Genomic DNA, 26,719 nt, shown 5'->3' on the forward strand with positions numbered 1-26,719 from the left:
GAGTCAAAAAATCTGGGGCGAACTATTGGGTAACAGACACAACCTCAAGTACCGATGCAGCACTAGCTTCAAAAAAGCCCAACTCAACTGAAGGCAAAAAGCTAAACACACGAAAAAATACAACCTCAACTAGCTAAACAAAACTCGATGCCACTAACTTTAGAGCTCGTAGAGAACTTCCAAAGAAGCCAAATAAAAACAAAACCAAAATGAAATGAAAATACTTTCATGCGAGTGCATAATCAAAATTGCAGTATATCCCAACCCAGTCAAATCCTCCTCCTCCTCCTCTGACTGGGCTCAAACAAAAGCGAAATCGCAGCCAGAATAAAATTACCAAAAAACAGCCAAAAATTATTAAAGCTCTGGCGAAAATTACCCCCACCCACTCCCTATTTAGCAACTGAAAATGGGAAATAGCAACACCCAACTATGATAACTACAGCAGCGCCAAGGCGAAAACAGCTACTACAGCAATAACAACGGCACCAGCAACAATAACTGTTTCGTGTGAATAATAACCGACTAATCGCAATAATGATACTCGTGCTAACAACGATCAACGGGCAAAATTCAAAAATCACAATTCAATACAACACAATTCAGTTGTAAATATTCACAGTGGTTTGTTTGTTGGTTAGTAAGCCAACAAACACACACACACACATGCTCGCACTTACATACAAGTGTGGGCAAATAAGTAGCACCTTTGCAATATTAAAGTGAAAAAAAAAAACATTGGAGAAAAAAGTTTGAGCAGTGCTAAGAACTAAATACTACCCTCTTTATTCAAGAGAACGACAACGCAAATAATGCTTTGCTTCCGGACTTGTTAAAAACAAAATGTGGAAAGGCCCCATGAACATTGAGGATGCCAAAAAGTACCGTTTGAAAATTACACAAAAAAGAGAAAACGTAAACAGAGAATTTATGTAAACAAGTGAAAACGTGCTAAGTTCGACCGGACCGAATCTTGGGAACCCTACATCATGAGTTCTGCTAAAAGTTTACACAAAATTAACTCAGTTGAAGGGCATAGTTGTACTTTAAGTACCAAATTTCTGCCAAACCAGGCAAAAATTTAATCCCTAGGGACCGTAGAAGGTTAATTGGAAAATCGGCTTGGTTTTCGACCGATTTGTACAATCTTTATCATGGATGTTGGAAGTCAGCTGTTATCAGCTGTTACTTTTAGCTTGCTTTAGAAAAAATTGTAAAAAAAAGTATATTTGATTAAAGTTCATTCTAAGTTTTATTAAAAATGCATTTACTTTCTTTTAAAAAATACGCAATTACTTTTTGGGCAACCCAATATATTAGGCTATACACGAATTTGGTCCATAATTGGCACAAAGCATACAAACTTGGTATCAAAACATTATGTGCAAAATTTCAGCCTAATCGCTTAGTAATTGGAGCTTCTAGGGCCATAAGAATTCAAGTCGAAGGACCACCATATATTAGAGCTATATATAAATCTGAACAGATATGGCCCATTTGCAATCTTCTACAACCTACATTAACAAGAAGCATCTGTGCAAATTTTCAAGCGGCTAGCTGTTCAATTGCTATCGCGATTTCCACAGGCAGATGGACGGACATTCACGTCTGGATGGACTTCGAACGTTTATCAAGAATATATATACTTTTTTGACGTTGTAAATCAATATTTCGAGGTGTTACAAACGAAATGGCTAGATTAGTAGAACCCCAACCGATGGTGGTGGGTTTAAAAATTGGTTTTCAGAGACCTTATTTAGTGAATCCTGGCTTCGATCCATCCATTAAGCTCGATGGCAATACCAGAGTTGCCGCTAGGAACAGTGTCTTATACTCCATCTCGAGTATCGTCTCCATTATTCCGCGATGGTATGACCTGCTCTTATCTTATCCACTCTACTAGGGACTAAAGTCTCAAAGCAGCAGTGGCTACCTCATACCTAAACCTATACCTGCCTACGGGTCGGATGAATAGAATTTTCTTCAGTGCCCTAGTGGGCGTTGTTCGCCGTCTGCCAGTTATTCTTCTGTAGAGCCAGTGAAATATGCAATCTCAGATTGAGGCCCTATCCCATAGTGCGTGACCAACATCTGCAAGCCTTCTTAGTACGGATTTTTGTCTTGTCTGGGTTAACGTTCTAACGTCTAGCTCAGTTTTATGTCACCTTCAATACCCTTTTGGCATTCCTAATTCCGACTTCCAGAATTTAGAAATATTATAAAATCTGCTGCGTATGACACAGGCTAAAATCACTTCAGTCTGCGTAGCAGAGAGGTTCAAATCACATCGCCATAGGATTGGCCATAAAATGACCCCCTGTGCCATTTATCGCTTTTCCGTATGTTATTGCTAATTTGCCCATAAACATTCCACCAAAGAACATTGACAAACTTCTCACATATCAATAAGTGCTGTCCGATTCAAGTTTTAAAGAGCCTATTTTTTATATCCGAGTCCGAATGGCGTGCCGCAGTGCGACACCTCTTTGGGGAGAAGTTTTTACATGGCATAGTACCTCCCAAATGTCGCCAGCATTAGGAGGGGATAATGTTCATTCGTTCAGCGTCATGGGCGGCTGTGCTAACCTCTGCGCTACGGTGGCCTCCATATGTTGTGGGACCCACAATTTATCCACCTGTTGTTTACAATAAATCCTTCCAGTCCCTGGGAACCTGATCCACCTGGTACTGGTTTAAGAATTGAATGCGTGTATCTGTCCTCACATTGTTAAAAGCCTATACGATGTTATTGTAGCTCTAATGTGTACATCTGGGCTTTGAAAGTTTCTCTTATTGTATACACAACCTCGTACGGGGCGGGTTCCAGCGATTTCCCTTTGCAATATGCATGCTGTTTGTATGTGAGCAAATCGATAGGTATTGTGTTCTTATCATGGTGTCCATATCGGGCGTGAGAGCCCGTCAGATTATATAGGCTTAGATGCGCTGTGAATATAGCGGCTAGGTCGGGCGCTAGGTAGTTCATCGCTTGATGTATTGCAAGTTGCAAATTTTGCCCATGAACATTCCACTAAGGAACAGAGGCAAACTTCTCACCTATCAACGAATGTAGTCCAATTCAATTTTAAGCTCAATGATATGGGGCCTCCTTTTTATAGCCGAGTCCGAACGGCGTGCCGCAGTGCGACACTTCTTTGAAAAGAGGTTTTTCATGGCATAGTAACTCACAAATGTTGCCAGCATTAGGAGGGGAAAACCACCGTAGAAAATTTTTTCTGATGGTCTCGCCAGGATTCGAACCCAGGCGTCCAGCATCATAGGCGGACATGCTAACCTCTGCGCTACGGTGGCCTCACGTTTTTGAAGACTACTACGCAGCATCTGCTCAGAAGCATATACAATTAATCTCAATGTTAAAATAGGTCACAAAAGTCTCAGCGTTCGATATTCTTTCAGAACCATGCCTATAAGAAAAAAAGACTCATTATGCCTTTACGCCACGGTGCTGGCTAAATGCATTTTTGAGGTATTCAACTATGAAAAGGAGACAACTTTTTATTGTGCTTGAATCGGCAAAACTTTTGATACAAAAGGTGTTCCTTAATTTTCCTTTATGAAATATGGACAGAATTATGAGTAGAAGGTTCGAACTGATAGTCTGCTAGCTAATATCATTAACTGTCAAGCCAAGACTTTGGATATATCTGGCTATTGTGTTAGATCGGTTGGGATTGCGAATGTCCGCGTTAATATATATTGCCTCTATATAAAAATGTCCAATTTGTATTATGCTATCCACCATAAAGTATACATATGTAGCCTACACACCCCATACGCAGTATAATTGACTCCATAGTCCATTCGTATTAGAGTTGAAACGCAATTAGCCCAGTTCTACATCGTTTCCATGTTTTCTGTCAACTCATTTCCCACCAATGTTTTTTGCATGGATCAATGTCATCATTGCATACAAATGTCGATTTAATGTCATTACCAGTGCGAACACACACAAATTCACATTTCAACAATTGTCATTTTGTCTCTAAGCTAATGGTGATGCGATGCGGTGCGATGGTTGTTGTGGGTTCTAACTTTGAACTCAACAAAAATCGTAACATTATAAGCAATTGTTGTTGCCTCATTGCAAAGTTTTCCATATGAAAGAGACGCCGATAGAGAACAAACCAAAAAAAAAAAAAAAACAAGAGTACAAGTACCTTTGCGAATGTAATTGTACACACACACAAACACACGTCATGCTTAAACTTGCATAGTACCTATGTACATCTGTTTTTCTTTTTTTGTTTTGTTTTGAGATCATGTGAATGAAGTTTAAACGTTAAACTCATACATCAACAGCAAACTGCAGATGATCATGCAAAAAAAAAGTAAAGAGCACAACTCAACAACTGCAGCAATAAAATATAATAAAAAAAAAACTATAGAGCTACCAAGCAACCAACCGACCGACCGACCGGCGACGTAAGTACTCATACAAATATGAAGTTTTTTGTTTTCGGTTTTATGGAAAAATAGCTTTTATTTGCTAGCCTAGCTTAGTACGACAGACTATGAAGTCATCTTCCGCAAAAATTTGCATTTATTTTTGTTTTTCAAAATCCACAACAGCAGCAACAACAACAACAGCTATAATTTAAAGTGAACGACAAAAAAGAACAGCAATGATTTATAAAACCAAAGTCAAAAATAAAAATGTACCGAATTTGATGAAAACTTAGGCACGAGTGAGCAACAAAAAGCGGCAAAATGTGAAAAGAAAAAAAAAATGACAATCGAAAAACAATGGCGTGAGAGGAAAAGGAAACGAAGTGCCTCCTTCACAAGAAAACCGCAATACAGACAGTGACTATTTTTTCTCCCTTTGCGATTGTTATGACAATCGCCATTCCCCAACCTCCTCTCCCGCAAAAAGAAAACGAAAAGTGCGAATTATATGATTTAATGAGTTCTTCAATTACGCTCGTACATATGTGTGTGTGTCTGTGTCCGAATGCCCAAATAAAACAGAAAAGAATTCAATACGTATCGCAAATGATCGAATGGTGGTGATTTTACTATTGCCGCCATATTCAACGAATGGCTGTGATGGAAGAAGTTCAAACGATAGCAGTAGCCCCGCCTCATCGACCACCTCAACTGGCGATACTGCCATACCAACTGCCACCTATGCCGGCCGTCGTTTGTCCAAGACGGCGGCGGTGGAAGACCACAACAACAACAATAGAACAACATATGGATTATATTACGCAACTAGCCCACCATTGCAAGCACCAGCACCAGCACCATCCACATCATCATCACCAACGCCTCCCGCAGATACTCCCGCATATGAGTACAACACAAATGCAGACGAAGCGAATAACACTAGTCATTATCACTGTTTTCAATCGCCAGCTTCTATATCGCCACCTCCGCCACCACTGCCCCAAAGTAATCCACCGTATTATGCTCCTTACTGTTTCGGTGGGGATAGAGGTGGCGGGGAATGGTATCAATACCTCCACCCGCAGCAGTTGCAGCAACCGCCCGAGCCCAAAATGTGTAATGCTGTACCCAAACCTCCACGTTTTCGATCACAACAAACACTGGAAACCATACCGGAGCATGTCTCCGACACTGCTGCACCCACCACGGTGCCGGCAACAGCTTCACCTGCAACCAAATTGTTCTCAGCCTCGATCAGCAGAAGCTGCTGTGACCCACCCAAGAACTTTCCACCCCCTATCACTTGCAATAATTCTAATTTTTATACTAACACTACTAACTATGTGCGACACGTAACCCGTGTTAATTTCTACGATGTCGATACTTCCCAGGTCGAGTACGAATCTAGAGACTACGATGGCGATGGTGATGCCCAAAATAAGGACAACTGTGATCTGGACGACAACAATGATTGTAATATAGAAGCTGTAACCAAAGAAGGTGAGTGCGTTTGTGTTTATGAAAATTATTAATAGGGGAAAAAATGCACTTTACAGGACGCATCCCCGATTTTTTTCATTTTTTGCACCACTTCTAATATGGACTCCAGGAACACGAATATGAAGTCCGGTTTTGGGGCAAAGGGGCCAAAGTCACCCACTTGGTGGGAAGTGGTCCAACCTACATCTACACATCTATTTTCAGCGAAATCGGAGGTGCGCCCTGCAAAGTGCATTTTTGCCATTAATAGTATTAAGCTTAGGATTCGAACTCATTCTAATATGCTGAACATAGTAGCAGGAGAGTAAAGGCTATCTTTAACAGAGAGTCGATTTCATTTTAAAATTGCTCATGTAGCTTGATGTAGAGGAAAAATGGTCGGACGGAAAACGGACCAGACAGACGTGGCTAAATCATATCAAAAAGTGATTTTAAGCCAATCGTTATATTGGGTTGCCCAAAAAGTAATTGCGGATTTTTTAAAAGAAAGGGCAACCCAATACAAGTGATATATTCATCCGGCCCGAAAATTAGGAACCAAGCGCCTGCGCAAGACCATTGATTTCTGCTTTCAAGACACAGTATTTCAAGAACTGAACTCTTTGTTTAAAAATACAACATTGTATGAGACGATTAGGTTAGGTTGGGTTAAAAAGAGAGTGCACTATATACTATAAAGTAAACTCTTAAACTCTCCGTGCTACTTACAAAATCCTTAATTGTTTTCAATACCACTCCCCCAAGTTGGTTCATGTCTGGTATTGTGTATCCACCTAAGTGCCGGTATCCATTAGACAAAGGAAATGCTCCAACGTCTTATCATCTTCCTCGCATGCCCTACACATGCTATCACTTGCCACACCGATTTTACAAAAGTGAGCTCGTACTACCATGTGTCCCGTTATGATACCAATAGCTCTACTGACCTCCTTATTACTTCCTTTTGGTAATAGCCTCGTCTTCGCACGATCTGGATCCCCCATAGGATTTTCGCCCTCCTACCGACCGTTTCGCTGTTCCACAATGTTGCTTGCCCATTCGTCGCCCACTCCCTTAACTCGGACTGCGTCGACCCGAAAGGCTTCGGGCTAGCCAAGTTTATTGTCGGCAGTCCTCTGGCCTTCACCACCTAATCGTCTGCCCTTTCATTTCCCCTTACTCCGTTATGACCCGGCACCCAAACGATGCGGATTTTCCCATCCTCAGAGAAGGCGTTAATCTCCTTCTTACACTGCAAGACTGTTCGTGACCTTAGGTTGTTATTGCCCTTATGGCAATTTTACTGTAGGTAAAGATGTTCACACTCGACCTCCTCGCATTAGCACCACACCACTTTATGCATTCCGTGATCGCCCGAACTCCGACTGCAGGACCGTATTATGGTCAGGCAATCTAAAGCAGATCTCAGTCCTTGGGTTCTCAATGTAAACCCCCAGGCCCACTCTCTTCTCTAGCTTTGACCCATCCGTGCCGATGGCAGCAGTGGCTCGCACTCGAAACCTCTTCCCTCCCTTCCAGGTTTCCTATCGTCGCCTCGATTATACCCCGATGGTATGAGCTGCTCCCATCCTTAATCCATTCTCCCATCGCCTTAAGTGTCATAGCCGCAGTGGCTGCCTCACATTTAATCTGTATGTCAATGGGTCGGATATCTAAATAGAATAGTCTTCAGTGCCCTATTGTTCGTGGTCCTCATCGCTACGCCTATGCCAAGACAACATGTTCTCTGAACCTGTTGTATGGTCCTTAGGTTGCACTTTTTCTCTATAGCAGTCCTCCAAACTACTGAGGCGTAAGTAAGTATTGGTCTAATCACGCTCCTGTAGAGCCTATGGACTATCCTCGGATTCAGTCCCCATTTTGAAACGGTTAACAACTTAGTAAACGAGATAACAAGACAACGAGATGAGTGAATGCATAAAAGGAGATTGATTCAGATTTCAGTGAGTACACGTTGTACATTTTTTGCTTCTGACTAAATATTTTTCTGCACACACACAAACACACGTAAATTTTTTATACCCTCCACCATAGGATGGGGGGTATACTAATTTCGTCATTCTGTTTGTAACTACTCGAAATATTCGTCTGAGACCCCATAAAGTATATATATTCTTGATCGTCGCGACATTTTATGTCGATTTAGCCATGTCCGTCCGTCTGTCCGTCCGTCCGTCCGTCTGTCTGTCGAAAGCATGCTAACTTCCGAAGGAGTAAGGCTAGCCGCTTGAAATTTTGCACAAATACTTTTTATTAGTGTAGGTCGGTTGGTATTGCAAATGGGCCATATCGGTCCATGTTTTGTTATAGCTGCCATATAAACCGATCTTGGGTCTTGACTTCTTGAGTCTCTAGAGGGCGCAATTCTCATCCGATTTGACTGAAATTTTGCACATAGTGCTTTAGTATCACTTCTAACAATTATGTTAAGTATGGTTCAAATCGGTTAATAACCTGGTATAGCTGTCATATAAACCGATCGTGGGTCTTGACTTCTTGAGCCTCTAGAGGGCGCAATTCTCATCCGATTTGACTGAAATTTTGCACATAGTGTTCTAGTATCACTTTTAAAAACTGTGCTAAGTATGGTGCAAATCGGGTTATAACCTGGTATAGCTGCCATATAAACCGATCTTGGGTCTTGACTTCTTGAGCCTCTAGAGAGCGCGATTCTTATCCGATTGGAATTTGCACGACGTGTTTCGTTATGATATCCAACAACTGTGCTAAGTATGATTTAATTCGGTTCATAACCTGATATAGCTGTCATATAAACCGATCTTGGGTCTTGACTTCTTGAGCCTCTAGAGGGCGCAATTCTCATCCCATTTGACTGAAATTTTGTACATAGTGTTTTAGTATCACTTCTAACAACTGTGCTAAGTATGGTTCTAATCGGTTCATAACTTGATATAGCTGCCATATAAACCGATCTTGGGTCTTGACTTCTTGAGCCTCTAGAGAGCGTCATTCTTACCCGATTGGAATGAAATTTTGCACGACGCGTTTTGTTATGATATCCAACAACTGCGCTAAGTATGGTTCAAATCGGTTAATAACCTGGTATAGCTGTCATATAAACCGATCGTGGGTCTTGACTTCTTGAGCCTCTAGAGGGCGCAATTCTCATCCGATTTGACTGAAATTTTGCACATAGTGTTCTAGTATCACTTTTAAAAACTGTGCTAAGTATGGTTTAAATCGGCTTATAACCTGGTATAGCTGTCATATAAACCGATCTTGGGTCTTGACTTCTTGAGCCTCTAGAGAGCGCGATTCTTATCCGATTGGAATGAAATTTTGCACGACGTGTTTTGTTATGATATCCAACAACTGTGCTAAGTATGATTTAATTCGGTTCATAACCTGATATAGCTGTCATATAAACCGAATTATTATCCGATGTGACTGAAATTTTGCACATAGTGTTTTAGTTTCACTTCTAATAACTGTGCTAAGTATGGTTCAAATCGGTCCATAACCTGGTATAGCTCCCATATAAACCGATCTTGGGTCTTGACTTCTTGAGCCTCTAGAGAGCTCCATTCTTACCCGATTGGAATGAAATTTTGCACGACGTGTTTTGTTATGATATCCAACAACTGCGCTAAGTATGATTCAATTCGGTTCATAACCTGATATAGCTGTCATATAAACCGATCTTGGGTCTTGACTTCTTGAGCCTCTAGAGGGCGCAATTCTCATCCCATTTGAGTGAAATTTTGCACATAGTGTTTTAGTATCACTTCTAACAACTGTGCTAAGTATGGTTCAAATCGGTTCATATCTTGATATAGCTGCCACATAAACCGATCTTGGGTCTTGACTTCTTGAGCCTCTAGAGAGCGCAATTCTTATCCGATTGGAATGAAATTTTGCACGACATGTTTTGTTATGATATCCAACAACTGTACTAAGTATGATTCAATTCGGTTCATAACCTGATATAGCTGCCATATAAACCGATCTGGGATCTTGACTTCTTGAGCCTCTAGAGGTCGCAATTATTATCTGATTTGCCTGAAATTTTGTACAACGGATCCTCTCATGACCATCAACATACGTGTTTATTATGGTCTGAATCGGTCTATAGCCCGATACAGCTTCCATATAAATCGATCTCTCTATTTTACTTCTTGAGCCCCCAAAGGGCGCAATTCTTATTCGAATTGGCTGACATTTTACACAGGTCTCCAACATATAATTTAATTGTGGTCTAAATCGGATCATATCTTAGTATCGCTCTAATAGCAGAGAAAATCTTTTCTTATATCATTTTTTGCCTAAGAAGAAATGTCGGGAAAAGAACTCGACAAATGCGCTCCATGGTGGAGGGTATATAAGATTCGGCCCGGCCGAACTTAGCACGCTTTTACATGTTTTATGTTATTATACCCACCACCGAAGCATGGGGGTATATTAATTTTGTCATTCCGTTTGCAACACATTTATTTCCGATCCGATTCTTGATCAGCGTAAAAATCTAAGACAATCTATTCATGTCCGTCCGACTGTCTATTAAAATCACGCTCCAGACTTTAAAAATAGAGATATTGAGCTGAAACTTTGCACAGATTCTTTTTTTGTCCATAAGCAGGTTAAGTTCGAAGATGGGCTATTTGGGACTATATCTTCATATATCCCCCATTTAAACCGATCAGCCGATTTCGGGTCTTAGGCCCATAAAAGCCACATTTATTATCCAATTTTGCTGACAGTGAGTTGTGTTAGGACCTTCGACATCCTTCTTCAAATTGGCCCAAATCGGTCCAGATTTGAATATAGCTGCCATATAGACCGATATCTCGATTAAAAGTCTTGGCCCCATATAAGGCGCATTTATAATCCGATTTCACTGAAGATTCGAACGCAGGCATTTAGCGGCATAGGCTGAACATAGGTTTTGGGCCAATAAAAGGCGCATTTATTGTCCGACGTCGCCAAAATTTGGGACAGTGAGTTATGTTGGGTCCTTCGGCATCCTTCTTCAATTTGGACTTAATCGGTCCAGATTTGGATATAGCTGCCATATAGACCGACTTCTCGATTTAAGGTTTTGGGGCCATAAAAGGCGCATTTACTGTCCGATGTCGCGAAATTTGTGACAGTTACATATTTTGAAACTTGGCCCAAATCGGTCCAGATTTGGATATAGCTGCCCTATAGACCGATATCTCGATTAAAAGTCTTGGCCCCATATAAGGCGCATTTATAATCCGATTTCACTGAAGATTCGAACGCAGGCATTTAGCGGCATAGGCTGAACATAGGTTACAGTGACACGAATTACATATCCTCATTCAGGGCGAATTGTCTCCACCCCAAAAAGATATTAGAGTGTTAAAGAAGGCGCAGCGGAGCGGTCCCGGGTTGGCTAGTTATAAGAATATGGTCCAAGGAGTTGACGGGGCATCCCCAACGAAGGAGGCCTCCCCAAAAACCTCCAGAACGGGCATGAATGTCCAACGTTACAAAATGGGTATCGAATGAAAATGGGTATCAAATGAAAGGTTTTTAGGAGTTGGCTACAAATCAGATATACATATTTGGGACAGAGTCTGGGACCGGACCACCCACTAAATACGTTTCAATAGGACGTGTAGTTCTATCGGGATAATATGAAATTTCGACGACAGTGACTTATGATAGGCTTTTCGACAACCGTATCGTATATGGGTCAGATCGGTTTATTTTTAGATAAAGCTACTAAAAAGATCAATATTTGTTATACACAATTGAACAATGACTTGAACTTATTAGTATTAGGTCCAAATCGGGACATATTTCGATAAAGCTGCTATGGAGGCCACCGTAGCGCAGATGTTAGCATGTCCGCTTATGACGGTGAACGCCTGGGTTCTAATCCTGGCGAGACCATCAGAAAAAATTTTCAGCGGTGGTTTTCCTCTCCTAATGCGGGCAACATTTGTGAGGTACTATGCCATGTAAAACTTCGCTCCAAAGAGGTGTCGCCCTGCGGCACGCCGTTCGGACTCGGCTATAAAAAGGAGGCCCCTTATCCCTGAGCTTAAAACTTAAATGCGACTGCACTCATTGATATGTGAGAAGTTTGCCCCTGTTCCTTAGTGGAATGTGTTCATGGGCAAAATTTGCATTTGCTATGGGGCATAAAAAACTTAATGCTGTTTTACTTGTTTCATGAATTTTCGTTTTCCGGAAATATTAAATTTTTCGCTTATTTTTAGAATAAATGTCAAGCATAAATGCGTAACTGAATTATTTGTAAAAAAAAAACAAAAATAAGGGAACAACTGCAGTTTTCTGCTACAGCCCGAAACAATTTTCAAAATGCCGAGATGGTAAAATTTAAGGCCCTGCCAAGTGGCACCCGGAATACCTAGGTGCCTACCTTTTGCGTTTGACTTCGATAATACCTCAGCTCTAACCATTTCAAATTTCTGAGACTTAAATCTATCCGTTCTCAATTTTTCTATCCCACTGTGCGTCGTTGAGAGTGATCTAAACAATGGCGTATATTTAAATGGCGTGCCCTCTCGCCTTCTCATGCCATCACCCCCCAGTGAACCCTAACAGGGTCGTGTGTTAGGGTGTGCCTCCTAGCCTTAAACAGTGTATCATACCGTATATTAGGATGTGACTTCTTTTGCTTACCGTGCCCGAATATCTTGCTTCGCAACAGTGAGATCTTGCGCATCCTTGTGCCGTGAACATCCTTTAACCCTAACTGTGACGTGTATTAGGTTGTGCCTCCTAGCCACCAATGAGTTTATCGAGCCATGCATTGGGGTGTGCCTCTTTGCCATTCATCTGCCCCCTGCAGCCGAATCTCATTGAGTACACATTGTCTCCTCATGTCGTGTCCACAAGTGAAACCGAACGGTGTCAAGTATCAGGTGTTCCTTATAGCCATCTATCTGCGTGACCTACTGAGTATTAGGGTGTGCCCAGTGTCACCTACCGCGGCTGCTAATCGCATCCAGTGGAGATGCCCCTCTTACCCCCACCGAGGCCCGAAGTCCAGTGCCCAACCGTGTATTAGGGTGTGCCCACTCGCAATCCGAACCCCATATTCTAAAGCGTTTTTCTGTCTCAGTCCCAGATCATCTTTTCCTCGGTGAGCTGTACCCCAGCCCCCAGAGGTAAGCTGTCATTACAACGTTTGTTGGAAGTTGTAACAAAACAGCTCGTACAACAATTGCGGCTTCCAGAGTCTCAAGAAGTCAAATCGATGCACGATTTTATATGGGAGCTATATTCAAATATAAATTTACTTGGCCCATTTCTAATCCCCAACGACCTACATCATTACGAAGAATTTGTGCAAAATTTCGTAATTTACACAGACGGATCGACTAGTTGGTATGTCCCCCGCCTATGGTGACTATAAAAACACTTTTTAAATACAATTGTTCTTGTGTGAAGCGCTCAAGCCCCTTCTGAAAAATAGGAGCCAAATAGTACCTAATTTAGTACTATTTGAGTGAAATGCAGCTATGCTATATTGGTAAGACTTTTTAGTAGCACAAAAATTCCTTTGTACAAAAAGGCGTTTAGTTACACTTTTCGGATTGCTATAGTCAATATCTACGTAAAATTTCAAAGCTCTAGGCCACTAAGTAAACAATACAGCGTTAAATATACGATTTGTACTTTTTGGAGGTGTACTGTCTCCTCTACTTTGGAATATAACCATTAACAATATATTATTGTCTTTGGAAGAAAAAGGCGTAAAAGTGGCCGATGACGTGGCAATTGTGGTTAGGGGAAAGTCTTCCAACACTCTAAGAGATATACCTCAGGAAGCTCTACAAAGAGGGCTACCGAAAGTGGTCTGGGTATAAATCCGTGCAAGACAGAAGTAGTTCTTTTCAGCAGGAGATACAAGTTGCCTACAGTGGAACCTGTCTCCTTGGTTGGGAAGAATGTTTCATTTGCAGAAAGCGCAAAATACCTGGGTGTTTTGCTGGACAGGAAATTGAACTTCAAATCCAACATTTTGGAAAGGGCAAGAAAGGCCACTCTTGCCCTATGCACCTGCAAGAGAGCCATTGGCAAAAGTTGGGGATTTAGACCGCGAGTCATGCATTGGGTATATACTGCAGTTGTCGAACCTATAATGCTATATGGTGTTGTGGTCTGATGGACGACGCTTCAAAAATCCACCTACTGCTCAATACTTAACCGGATCCAAAGGATGGCTTGTTTGTGCATCACAGCCGCACTGAGGACAACACCATCTGATGCACTGAATTTAATGCTACATCTTATGCCTCTGGACATTGTGGCTACCCAAATTGCAGCGACCACTGCCGTGAGGTTAAGGGAGCTTTCTCATTGGTCATGTGGCGGTTACGGACGCTGTGTTATCCTTAATACAATATCCGATATTCCAGGCAGTGTGGATTACACACTACCTGAGCAGCTTTTTGATAAAAATTACTGTACCAGTATTCCTGATAGAACCGATTGGAACTACGATATCCCTGGTAACAGAAGTTACATAGACTTCTATAGTAAACGACCAGGTGGGCTTTGGGGTGTACTCTAAAGATCTAGAATTGGTCATATCGAAGAGGTAACCCGACCACTGCAATGTGTATCAAGCAGAGATCCTTGCAATTAAGGAAGTGATAAATGGCTAAGATATAATGTCATTACGACGATTGGCATAAATATCTTTTCAGACAGCCATGCAGCCATTAAATCCCGGAGAACGTATGTATTTCTGAACACAAAAACCGCCCTCGGCTGTCGACAACGAGATGGCTGAACAGTTCAAAATTCACCTGTTCTGGGTGCCGGGCCACAGAGATATCCCAGGGAATTCTAAATCAGACGAGCTTGCGAGACTAGGAACTACATGCTGACAGACTGAAGGTTGCCAGCAACGACTTTTGCAGAAGCTGTAAGGACATCGAAGAAGAAGAGAACACCCTCTGTGGGTGTTCCGCAGTAGCAGTTAGAAGGAGTTCCACTTTAGGTTCTCATTTCTTTGAGAACCTGTCCGATTTAGCGGATGTGAACATTCGCCATTGTAGAGCAGAGGTTAGCATGTTCGCCTATGACGCTGAACGCCTGGGTTCGAATCCTGGCGAAACCATTAGAAAAATTTTTCAGCGGTTCTATTGCTGGAAACATTTGTGAGGTACTATGCCATGTTAAACTTCTCTCCAAAGAGGTCTCGCACTGCGGCACCTCTGGATGCTTCATATTCCGTCTTCTGTTCCTGTGGTATCACAATGGGCAAAGACGTCTAAGCGAGTCTGATGACAGACTGCCACTTAAACCTAACCTAACCTAACCTAAGTAAATTCGTAAAGAAATTACCAAATAGTACAAATTTTAGCACTAAGTGCACAATTTCTCTCACATCTAGTAACTTTTTTTTACTGCCTGCTATTATTTTCAAGAAAAAAACCATTTATGCTAAATTTCATTATTAGAACACAGTCCCAAATAAGTATTATGGCTTTTTACCTTTTAATACCTAAACCTTTGAATTTCGAAGATATCATTTAGTCAATCTATTTTGATCGTCGTATTGTCACTCTGAGTGCTTAAATGGTATTCCGATTTTCACAGAAAGCCAGACATTTTTATTGGCATGCATGTAAACGTATATGTCACACGTATGTACATATGTACATCTTATCCGTTCAAGTTGCGCAATAGTTTTTGAAATCACTACTGGCATTCGAATGTCGCAATTTAGTTTCAAATTAAAAATATTTGTCAGACTTATGGGTAAAGCTTTTTTAGATACGCTTCAATAACTTATAAACTGGTAAAGTTAATCAAATTGATTAATATGAAGAATTGCTGTAGGTTCATGCCTTTATTCGCATTTTTAGAAAATCTAGATGAAGTCTCGCTTCGTTAACCAAAAACTATGTCCCTTAATGTTATGCTGCTGTGACCATTGATATGTGATGCTCCAATGGTGCCGATAAGCATCCAATTCCTTTGAATAGATAATATTACAACCTGTCAATTTAGCAAAATATAATTGAAAAAAAAACTTTCTTAGCATTGAAGGGTGCTTTTTTATAATATGTAATGAATGTTCAATATCCTCTGATCTTCCTTAATAATTCCCAACTACTATAAAAACAAGATACCAAAAATGCAAATTTCTCTTTTTGAATATTATTAAGAGGTCTTGTTTGGAACCAATGCGTATGCGTTGACGAGTAACAAACAGAGTCGTCATTACTGGTACCTATGCTTACATGTTTGTTGAGAAACAACAATGATTGTTGTCGTAATAACCAAACGACCTTTAATGGTCCAGTGCCACTGCAACTGCAATTGCATTACAATACAATGCAAATTACGGTAAATTTCATGAAACACTAGACAATCGAAATACAATGAACAGCTCGTAATGAAACAGACAGACAAAGGCTGCAGATACAGGAAAATGTGGGTATTTTAATTTGGAAGATAGCTCATACTATTCTAATGTTCTAAATGTATATGAGGTATTCCATGCCGAGACGGAAGGTAGTGATTTCGTGGCAATTAAAAGTTTACTAGGCAGAAACTTCTTAGACTAGCACAAAAAGCGCGGTATAAACAGAAAAAAGAAAAAGAAGAAACTTCCATCTCTGCTAAGAACACATGTTAAATTTTGTTTCGATCTGGCAACTCCTTAATATAGAAACAGATGTTCACAAAAGACGCATTCGCAATTTTTTTACAATGGAAAAAGTGGAAATGCGTAGTGTCATTAAATATTAATGATATTAAATATTAAATATGTCATTAATCGGAACAAGATATTCATAATGATATGTTGAATGTGTTAGGTGAAAGTGCTCCTTCATATGCAACAGTAAAAAATGGGGGTTGCTGAATTGAAAGGAATCATTGAAGATGAATCACGTCGTGGACGTCCAAAAACAGCAACAAAAACACAAATTGTAGCCAAATGGCTACAATTTGTGTTTTTGTTGCGTGGTTCTGTTTCATCAAAATCGGATAAAAAATGCTCCTTTTATGAGATAAATACTCCACATCGGGAGATCGGCCTATATGGTAGCTATATCCAAATATAGTCCGATCTGGACGATATTCAACAAAAAAGTTTAGAGGGGTACCAGAACTCGCTGTGAAAAATCGAATGACAAATGCTCTCTTTATAGGCTCATTACACTATATCGGGAGATCGGTCTATTTGTCAGGAATGGGTAGGGGTCTCTCAGAACACACTGTGCCAAATTTCATTGCAATCGGGTAAAAAATTGATCTTTTATGGCCTCAATAGCATATATCGGGAGATCGGGTGGTTGGTCTAAGGGCATCTATATCCAAATATAGTCCGATCTAAACCACAGAAATAGGCAGGGATCTACCAGAACTCACTGTGCCAAATTTCATCGAAATCGGATGAAAAATTACCAATGTATCTCCTCAAGACTTTAAGTCTGGAGATCAGTCTATATAGCGGCTATTGCAAATTTTTGCCTACAAACTTTTCATATATTAGTGAGTGCAGTCCAATTCAAGTTTTAAGCTCAATGATAAGGGACCACCTTCTTATAGCCGAGTCCGAATGGCGTGCCGCAGTGCGACACCTCCAAAGAGGCTATGGCATAGTACCTCACAAATGTTGCCAGCATTACGAGGGGAAAACCACTGCTGAAAATTTTTCTGATGGCCTCGCCAGGATTCAAACCCAGGCGTTCAGCGTCATAGGCAAACATGCTAACCTCTGCGCTACGGTGGCCTATATATTACTAAAATCCGGTTTTATGAGATCAGAAGATCAGGTTTATACACAAAGAATACGAAATCATCAAAAATTGTTTGGAAAATATTTTTATACCCAAGATATCTGCAAAATTATAAATACCCAGCTTTTGGGTGTAAATGGGTAAATACCCAGGTACCTACCCAATTTACCGGGTAAATACCTTTTAGGTATTTACTCATCGCCCATCTCTATTGATCGACGAATAAAAGTGCGTCAAATAGCTAATACCATGGGCATCTCAAATGATCGAGTCCATTTGAGATGCCTAAGCGTCGTTTTATAACTGTTGATGAGACATAGATCCACCACTACACTCCAGAGACAAAAGAACAATCCAAACAATGGACTAAAGCTCGAGAAAGTGTCCCAAAAAAGACAAGAACAATTCAATCGGCTGGTAAGGTTATGGCATCGGTTTTTTGGGAAAGGTATTTTATTGATTGACTATCTGCAAAAGGGTAAAACAATAAATTCAGAGTACTACCACCACCCACCACCTCGGGTATATATGTAAACCACCTGTCGTCATAATCCGGTGAACAGTTATATCGAAATATGGTCCGATTTGGCTGCTATATCCAAATCTGGACCGATCTTGGCCAAATTAAAGAAGAATTTCGACTGGTCTAACGCAACTCACTGTACCAAATTTCAGCAAAATCGGATTATAAATGTGGCTTTTATGAGCATAAGACACTAAAACGGCGGATCGGTTTATATGGCAGCTATATCCAAATGTGAACGGATCTGTGTCAAATTAAAGAAAGATGTCGACTGGCCTAACACAACTCACTGTCCCAAATTTCAGCAAAATGGGATAATAAATGTGGCTTTTATGGACCTAAGACCCTACATCGGCGGATCGGTGTATATGGGGTAAAACCAAGATATAGTCCGATATAGCCCATCTTCGAACTTAACCTGCTTATGGACAAAAAAAAGAATCTGTGTTTCAGCTCAATGTCTCTATTTTTAAAGTCTGTAGCGTGATTTCAACAGACAGACGGACGGACATGGCTAGATCGTCTTAGATTTTTACGCTGATCCAGAATACTTTATAGAGTCAGAAATGGATATTTCGATGTGTTGCAAACGGAATGACAAAATGCAATTACAGTTGCAAACCACTATTTTGAAGACCTTAAGGAAAACTATTATAATCAAGGGAAATAATTGTTAGATAAGCGTTGCACTAAGTGTATTGAAGTTTCAGGAGATTATATTGAAAAATAAAAATATTTTTTAAAAACTAACTATTCTCTTTCAATGAATGGCTAAGAATTTTCCGAACCCCCCTCGTATGTTATACCGAGACCGTAGAATGGGGGTATGATAATTTATCTATCCTGTTAATAAAACAACGACCATTTAAGTCAAGTGTATTCTTGATCCTTTTCTGTTATAAAGGAGTTCTTAAAAAGTTTTAGACCCTTTAAAACAATCCCCAAATAAGTCTGTTATATTGGGTTGCCCAGAAGTAATTGCGGATTTTTCATATAGTCGGCGTTGACAAATTTTTTCATAGCTTGTGACTCTGTAATTGCATTCTTTCTTCTGTCAGTTATCAGCTGTTACTTTAGCTTGCTTTAGAAAAAAGTGTAAAAAAAGTATATTTGATTAAAGTCCATTCTAAGTTTTATTAAAAATGCATTTACTTTCTTTTAAAAAATCCGCAACTACTTTTTGGGAAACCCAATATATGTGTTAATGTCAAAAAATAACCAAAATATACTGAGAGTTCAAGTTAATTTATTATTTATAAAATTATTATTATCACATTTTGCACGCAAATAACATAACATGGCGTGGAACGTCTCATAACTGCCATATGATACATTTGTTGTTACACTGGTGTCGTCATCTCTGTGTATGCCACTCATACTTAGGACTGATAACAAAACCGTTAGGACCGGAAAAACAAGACATTTCGCTAAAATGCTCAGCAAAAACTAAAAAAAGAAGGCCGGCCAGTTAGAAACAAACGGCCAATATTGATTCACCACCACCATCACCACTAATTAGCATATATCAAAGGTATTTCATCCATCCATCCATCCACGCCAGTCACGTTGTCTTAAGTGCAGTTCTGCCAAGTCCAAATTCTCAGCCCACAGAGAGAAGAGTGTTACTGTTATGAAACACCAGCAGCAGATAGAAGCACTGATGCAAAACACAATGCAATCAATTCGTTCAAGCAAACCAGTATCGAATTTAGCGGGGGGAAAATATGAAACGATTTATCAAAATCAAAAAACAAAGTGCCAATAATGTAAACACGGGCGCGCAAAACCTATGCCCACAAACACAGGCAGGCAGGGGAATAACTATTTAACCTCTCTGTTGAACTATAATGCATTTTTCAAATTAACAGTTGTTGTTATTTTTTTGGTCTTTGAAATGCCATTTGTAAAGCCCTTAGCCGTATGAAGCCGTTTTGAACTTTTGTAGCCTCATTGTCTTTAGTATACTTTTAGGCCTTCATAAAATTGTAAATAGTTTTAACTTTGTTTCTTGTCAACACCAATACTAACTCATTCTCTTGTTTTCATTGTTGTCTCTTTTCATATTTCAACTCTCTGGATTCTCCAAAATTGTTGGCTCTCGATCGCTCTCTATTCACATTTCGCATGCCTCTTGTATTGTACACTATTGCAGAAGAATGGGTAACGAAACGTAAAACCGAACTTACAACAACACGTCAAATTGAAACCCATGTCAAGCGGTCGATACGTTTCGAAGATGGAAAAGTTATTGAAGATTCTGGTCCCATAGTATCAACAAATACCACAGAGGATACGGATAAGCAGGAAACTGAAACAACAGAGGTAACATTTAAATAAATATCCATGTATGTGGATTTTTTATACCTTACAGTATTCGGACAGCATATTGCGACAAGAACAAAACTTTGAATTTTTCTCTGTTACAAACATTTTTTTGAGGACTTAATTGCTCAGCGCCTTTTTCAAAATGCTATAATAATTGTATTAATTTTTTTAAAAAAAATAACATTTTTTGGTAGTTTTCTTAAAATCTTTTCCATAATGTTCAGTAAATATTTGTTGAAAAAATTTCCTTTTATTTTTTTTTTTACAAAATTGTCTTATTTTATTGCGCTAAATGAACGGGCACGCCGCAAACAGTGTAGGCTGCAAATAAGCTTTACATTGAAATCTTACTCTTATGGTAATCGACGATTACTTAAGGTAGCAGTTGGGCAATTGGGTTTTGTTGTTGTAGTTGGATGTCTTCATTTGGTAGAAGTATATGAATTGGAGTAATTTTCTTTCTTGGTGCGCTACAATGGGAAATACTCTTAAGGGCAAAGTTTCAACCTTGAAGACATACCATACTCCTACTAACGAGTTTGGGTGGTACCAAACGAAATTGCCATTTAGGAAACCAGTCAAATGCTATTACATAGCAAAAAAACACATTTTCTGCCTAAAGCCTAGTACTGACTTCGACTTTTCGCCCGAACAGCTGTCAAAACCCATTATAAAAAAAGGTGACGAAGAAGTGGTACTTGAGTTTTATAAGCAAAATAGTTGTTGTTGTAGCAGTGTGTTGTACACTGAGGCGGCAGCCCTTGCCGATGGAGGACTTCATCGGGTTAATCCGGTACCGGCTGCCATGGAATTAGTTGTTGTAGCAAAATAGTAGCGAAATGTCGCTGCGCAACTGCCAATTTCGCTTTAATAAATTGCCAATGTAATTAAATGCTCACAAAATGGGCACAACTCTGTTTCAATGATGTTGCATTTGTTGTGTGCTGTTGTTTGCCTTTTGTCGTGTTCTGGCTACGGGGTATAACAAATATTAGTATGCAAATACTCGCAGCTGACACCAAGTGTAAACAAGTTCCTACTGGTATATCTGTCCAACTAGAAATGACGGCTCATTATATTGTTTACAAGCCACCAAAACAAATTGATTCTGAGTTTATTTAAGAATAAAGTAATTTGTGATGGAGTTCAAGCATATGGATGGCGAACTTTAACACTCAAAGTGAACAAAATGTTTGTTGATCGCACCATAAATCGTTATATTGATACTGGGACGCATATGCATTTGCCCATGCAAACCTTTCACATATCAATGACTTCTGTCCGATTCAAGTTTAAGCTCAATGTTAAGGGGCCTTCCTTTTTATAGCCGAGTTCGAACGACGTGCCGAAGAGCGACACCTCTAGACCTAATGGTACAGTATCTCACAAATGACCCTAGCATTAGGAGGGAATAACCACCGCTGAAATTTTTTCTCATGTTCTCGCCAGGATTCGAACCAATGCGTTCAGTATCACGGACAAGCTAAACTCTGCGCTACGGTGGTTTTCTGGTACCGGTAGCATAGACAAACGCCATGGTGGTGGTCGAATAAAAACTGCAGCAACACCTGAAATGGTTCGACGAGTAAAGGTTCAAATCCAGCTAAATCCATGCCGTAGTGGCAATCAAATGTCTGAAGGTTTGAAAATATCCCGTCTGAAAACGAGATCAAGGTAAAGCCTTTCAAGTTTTAAAAAGCTCACATTCTTACACCAAAGCAAAAAATATTTGAGTCGAAAGAACAAAAGAATTGCTGCTGTTGCACGAGCATGGTGAAATCCGAACATAGTGTTCTCTGGCGAGAAACATTGAGCAATTCGTAATCGAATCATTTTCATCGAGTCTGACGTGAAAGTAAATGCAACTTATTATGGGTATGCAAACATTTAGGTCGTAGACCGTGGACGTAAAAAAAAATTGAACACCGTCACATAAAGCACGGGTAAACCAAGAATGGAAAAAAATCAAGTTCTGTACCTTAGTTTGTCCAGGGGCTGTGCAATTCGCCAAATGCCAATGTAGTGGACTTTTGTATTTGGGCCATTTTAGACAGCATGCCAATATGGATGCGATGAAGAAAGCTTTTGTACAGAAATGGGCTAAAATATCAACAGATTACATTCGTGCAGCTTGCATCGCGTTGTTTTACCAACTTAGGGCAATATTCAAGGCACAATTTGGTTATATCGATCAAAAGTGAAAGGAGACAAAAGTTAAGATTACTTCCACACTTGTCACTGGAATCAATAAAAAGTATTTTGATACACTGGTAACACTGTGCCAACTACCCTGTGCAAATAAAATTCAAATGTTGGCCAATACTTTAACAAAAAAAAAAAAAACATTTTAAATATTTGTGAGTTTTTTAGCTATAAAATTTTCATGATATCTTAAAAATAATAATTGACAAAATTTTCAGTGTTGTTAATATTTGAAAAATGTTTCTCTAAGAAATATGTTTTGAACAAATATGAGAGGACCAAATATTCTTAAAAGCTCAAATTTGAAAACACAATTTTTTGTTTTAAATGTAAAATTTAAGAAAATGTCTTTAAAAAAGGAATCTAAGACAAAACTAGGCTCGTGTTAATTTCTATGATATGATGTTATGAAATTTTAAATCTGCTTAGAAATAAAATAATATTTGACAATAAAACATAATATTTGATAAAATTTTCAGTTAAAAAACTTTTGCAGAAAATTTCTCCACACATATAAAATATTGACTTAAACTTCTTTGGCACTTGAACAAAAGACTTAAGAAACAAACCTAAATATGAATGGCTGAAGAAAGCGAGCCATCAATGTCTGCTTAAATACCAAGAAAGACATTTACTTTTCAAAATTATTTTCAACTTGATTGACTGTTCTGAAATATTATAACCGCATACTGTAGATTACAAGTACCAGTACTATTTAGAGTAGAAATGTTTATTTTTTTTTGTTCCTTTTTACATAATAATAAAACAAGAACAACAAAGAGATTAATCGATAAATATTGCAGAAACACGATTTGGGTACGCCTGTATCCAATCTCAATGCAGTGGATGGCAAAACCAAAGGTGCTTTGCCACCAGGACCGGGTGGAAATGGAGAACTGGCTGAATTATCTAGTGCAGGGGGGACCCTGGTGAAAAGTATGGTACCCAAACCGGCTGATGGTCTGGTGAGAGAGATCAATGACAAACGTGTGGTATCCCATGAAGAAACAAAAAATTACACCGAAGTCGAAGACGTCAAACACCGCGGCGACTTTTCCGATGAGGTAAGAATCTAAATTGTTTGTATCTAAGATTTTTGGCCTTATAAAACAAAAAGCAAGTAAAACAGAAACAAAACAACAACGACAACAAAAAAACCACACAGACAACTTGTGTATAGTAAATATAAACAAAGATACGCATCACCATCTCTGCGGTTCTCTTGGTCTTGTTGTTATCTCATAAAGACCTTAAAGACTCTGGCAAGTTGGTTACTAAGTACGTACTCACTACTCCCAGCTGCTGTTGATGCATAGACTAAGATTTCGATGGTGCTGTGGTGAGCCAAAACAAGAAACCACAGCAACTTGTAGTAACTCAGCTGCTGTTGCTGCTGCTGCTGCTGTTGTTGCCATTACTGCAGGCCGCACCAGGCGCAGCAGCTCCAGATACAGAATTCAGGCAAGGCGGCAACATATTTTCGTTGGTCCCCTGCTCAGTCTGTGAGCGGAGCACAAGCCATTAAGACGTCGTTGTAGAGCTTTGTTGAAAACGGTTTCGGTACGCGTTTATTTTCCGTTTGGCTTTCTTTACAGTGTTTATCAAATCAGTGTTTGTTTTAATTAAAAGAAACAAAACCGAGAGAAAAAAACAACAACAACAGCAGCAGAAATACCAAGTCACAATAACAAAAGAAAAAAAAAAACAACAAGCAACACAATAGAAAATCATATAGCATCTGAGTGAACCAGCGATCGAGTGAGCTCGCTTAAGGAATACTTGAATAATCGTGCGTAATCTAATTTCCAAAAGCAGCAACGAGCAAACGGCCCAAAGTGTAAGATGTGAGGAAGAGCTCTAATAAATTAGACTCAAGTTGTTTTTTTTGTGTGTTTTTTCTAACAAAACGAAGAAGATGAAGAAAAGCTGAAACTGTTAGCCTGGCCCTCTGCACACACATAGCTTTGACCTTTCCAAAGATGTTGGTGATTTCTTAAAGGCAATATGTACCACCAATGGATGATGATGATGATGTTGTTGAGTTATATACATATTTACATGACTACATATATGTTTGTTTGTGAGTTTGTGTGCATAAGGTGTAAATGTGTGTGTCTGCTTGCGGCTTTGATGGTTTATTTAAGAGGAATCAAACAATGAGCAAAACAGCACCAGCAGCACAAGAACAACAAAGTCACTAAGCCAGGAAAGAATGTTGTGCTAAATGTTAAAACAAAAGACTTAAGAAACAAACCTTAGACATTTAATCGTTGTCTAAGACAACGGCATTCACCACCTACCTACTTAAGTGCCTCTCTCACTCTCTCCCTTGCTGCTTGGCTCTCTGTACCAATTTTCAACTTCAACTAAACAGCAAAAGAAAAAAAAAAAACAAATGGATTAAAAAGCTGGCTAATATCACTTAAAAAAGGGAATCAGTCATTAATGTTGGACAACTCTAAGGCCTTAAAGCAACCTTTTTTTGCATAGGAAATTAAAAATGAATACATTACTATGTAAATAGTCTTTTGGGAGACATGGTAGCAAAAAACTGAAGAAACAATTTTTGCCATTCATGATGGACAATTAATTGCAATATGCAGTGTTAGCTTCCATTTTACAATTTTATTGTGTTCTGTTTTTCTCATAACAAATTACCTCATCCAAAATGAAGTCCCAAGTAAAACATAATGACAAAATTTATGTACACCCATTAAAATTTATTAAAAATGGTAACAATAAAATGTTTCATTATCTCACTTTGAAGTTTTCACTTTGAGTCATGCGAAATGATCAGAAACGAGTGTGACATATAAATTTGAATCTCATTGAATTTTAACCTTCAAGCCTGCCAACAAAAGGCTTGATAATTGACTTAATGAGAGGCAAAAATTTTAGAAACATACAAAATCATCTGTGCTATAATAATGCTGTTGCAGAATATTAACACTAGTATTCACAAAACTGGAGGCCACCGTGGCACAGAGGTTAGCAAGGCCGCCTATGACGATGAACGCTTGAGTTCGAATCCTGGCGAGACCATCAGAAAAAACATTCAGCGGTGGTTTTCCCCTCCTAATGCTGGCAACATTTGTGAGGTACTATGCCATGTACAACTTCTTTCCAAAGAGGTGTCGCACTGCGGCACGCCGTTCGGACTCGGCTTTAAAAAGGAGGTCCCTTATCATTGAGCTGAAACTTGAATCGGACTGTACTCATTGATATGTGAGAAGTTTGCCCCTATTCCTTAGTTTGCTCCTATTCATGGGCAAAATTTCCAAAATTTGCGATTCACAAAACTAAATGTAATGTAGATTTCAAATAAGTTTATTTGACAGATTTCCTTTTCAGAAATATCAAATATCAGTATATTTTAAGCCTTCACTAAGTTCTGTGAGTAAGGGCGTAAATCCCGAACAAAAAATTCAAAATCAATCAGTATTTGATCAGTTATTGGCGTACGATTTTGGGCTGCCCGCTTAAACTTATATGGGGCAATATTTCCAATATGTCAATAGGCAGCATTTGGCTAAACTTTTCCCAGGCTCAATATAAGCTTTCAAAACTCGCCATCAGGCATTTACAGCGTCAACTTAACGATCATTTAAAATATTTCGTTCCATGAGTTCTGTTAACCCATTTTTAGGCAAGTGTTGCGTTTTCGCATCAGTGACTTGGCGAACAATTACTTGTGCATATGTATTGGCTATACATTACGAAATCATATTAAATTGCAATTTTTTTGCGGATTATTGTTACTCTGCAAATAATATAGAAATAATAAATTTGCCCAAAAGTAGCCTGTTATATTTTTAATATAATTTTTCGTAAAATAAGCCAAGGAAAATTTTAAATTTAGAAAAAGTGCACTCAAAAAATGTGACCCCCAATTTTAGGAAAAATTAACTAAATCATGGAGAAAATTGGACATGATTTGGTGCCAAATATTTTTTTTCTTGTTAAGTTTAGTCAAATCTTTATTTTAGGTGTACACAAATGAATTTAAATCAAAAGGTTGAAACATCTATACTTTAGGGAAATTAAA

The 26,719-nt window shown here is 39.2% G+C and overlaps 1 protein-coding gene across 3 annotated transcripts in view; it reads left to right on the forward strand.

Moving 5' to 3' along the window:
- Positions 1-26,719, forward strand: part of LOC106082995 (uncharacterized) — an 80,601-nt gene that overhangs the window by 39,023 nt on the left and 14,859 nt on the right. Inside the window, exons 3-5 of one of the 3 annotated variants that reach the window (XM_013245784.2) lie at positions 5,799-5,907; positions 20,300-20,469; positions 23,478-23,738. In XM_013245784.2, coding sequence (XP_013101238.2) covers positions 5,799-5,907; positions 20,300-20,469; positions 23,478-23,738 — 540 coding nt within the window. Of the gene's footprint in view, positions 1-4,590; positions 5,908-20,299; positions 20,470-23,477; positions 23,739-26,719 lie in introns of all 3 variants that reach the window. The other 2 variants (XM_013245783.2, XM_013245782.2) reach the window with 2 other exon arrangements.

This window comes from Stomoxys calcitrans, chromosome 4 (assembly GCF_963082655.1).
Source record: "Stomoxys calcitrans chromosome 4, idStoCalc2.1, whole genome shotgun sequence".
Lineage (NCBI taxonomy): Eukaryota > Metazoa > Arthropoda > Insecta > Diptera > Muscidae > Stomoxys > Stomoxys calcitrans.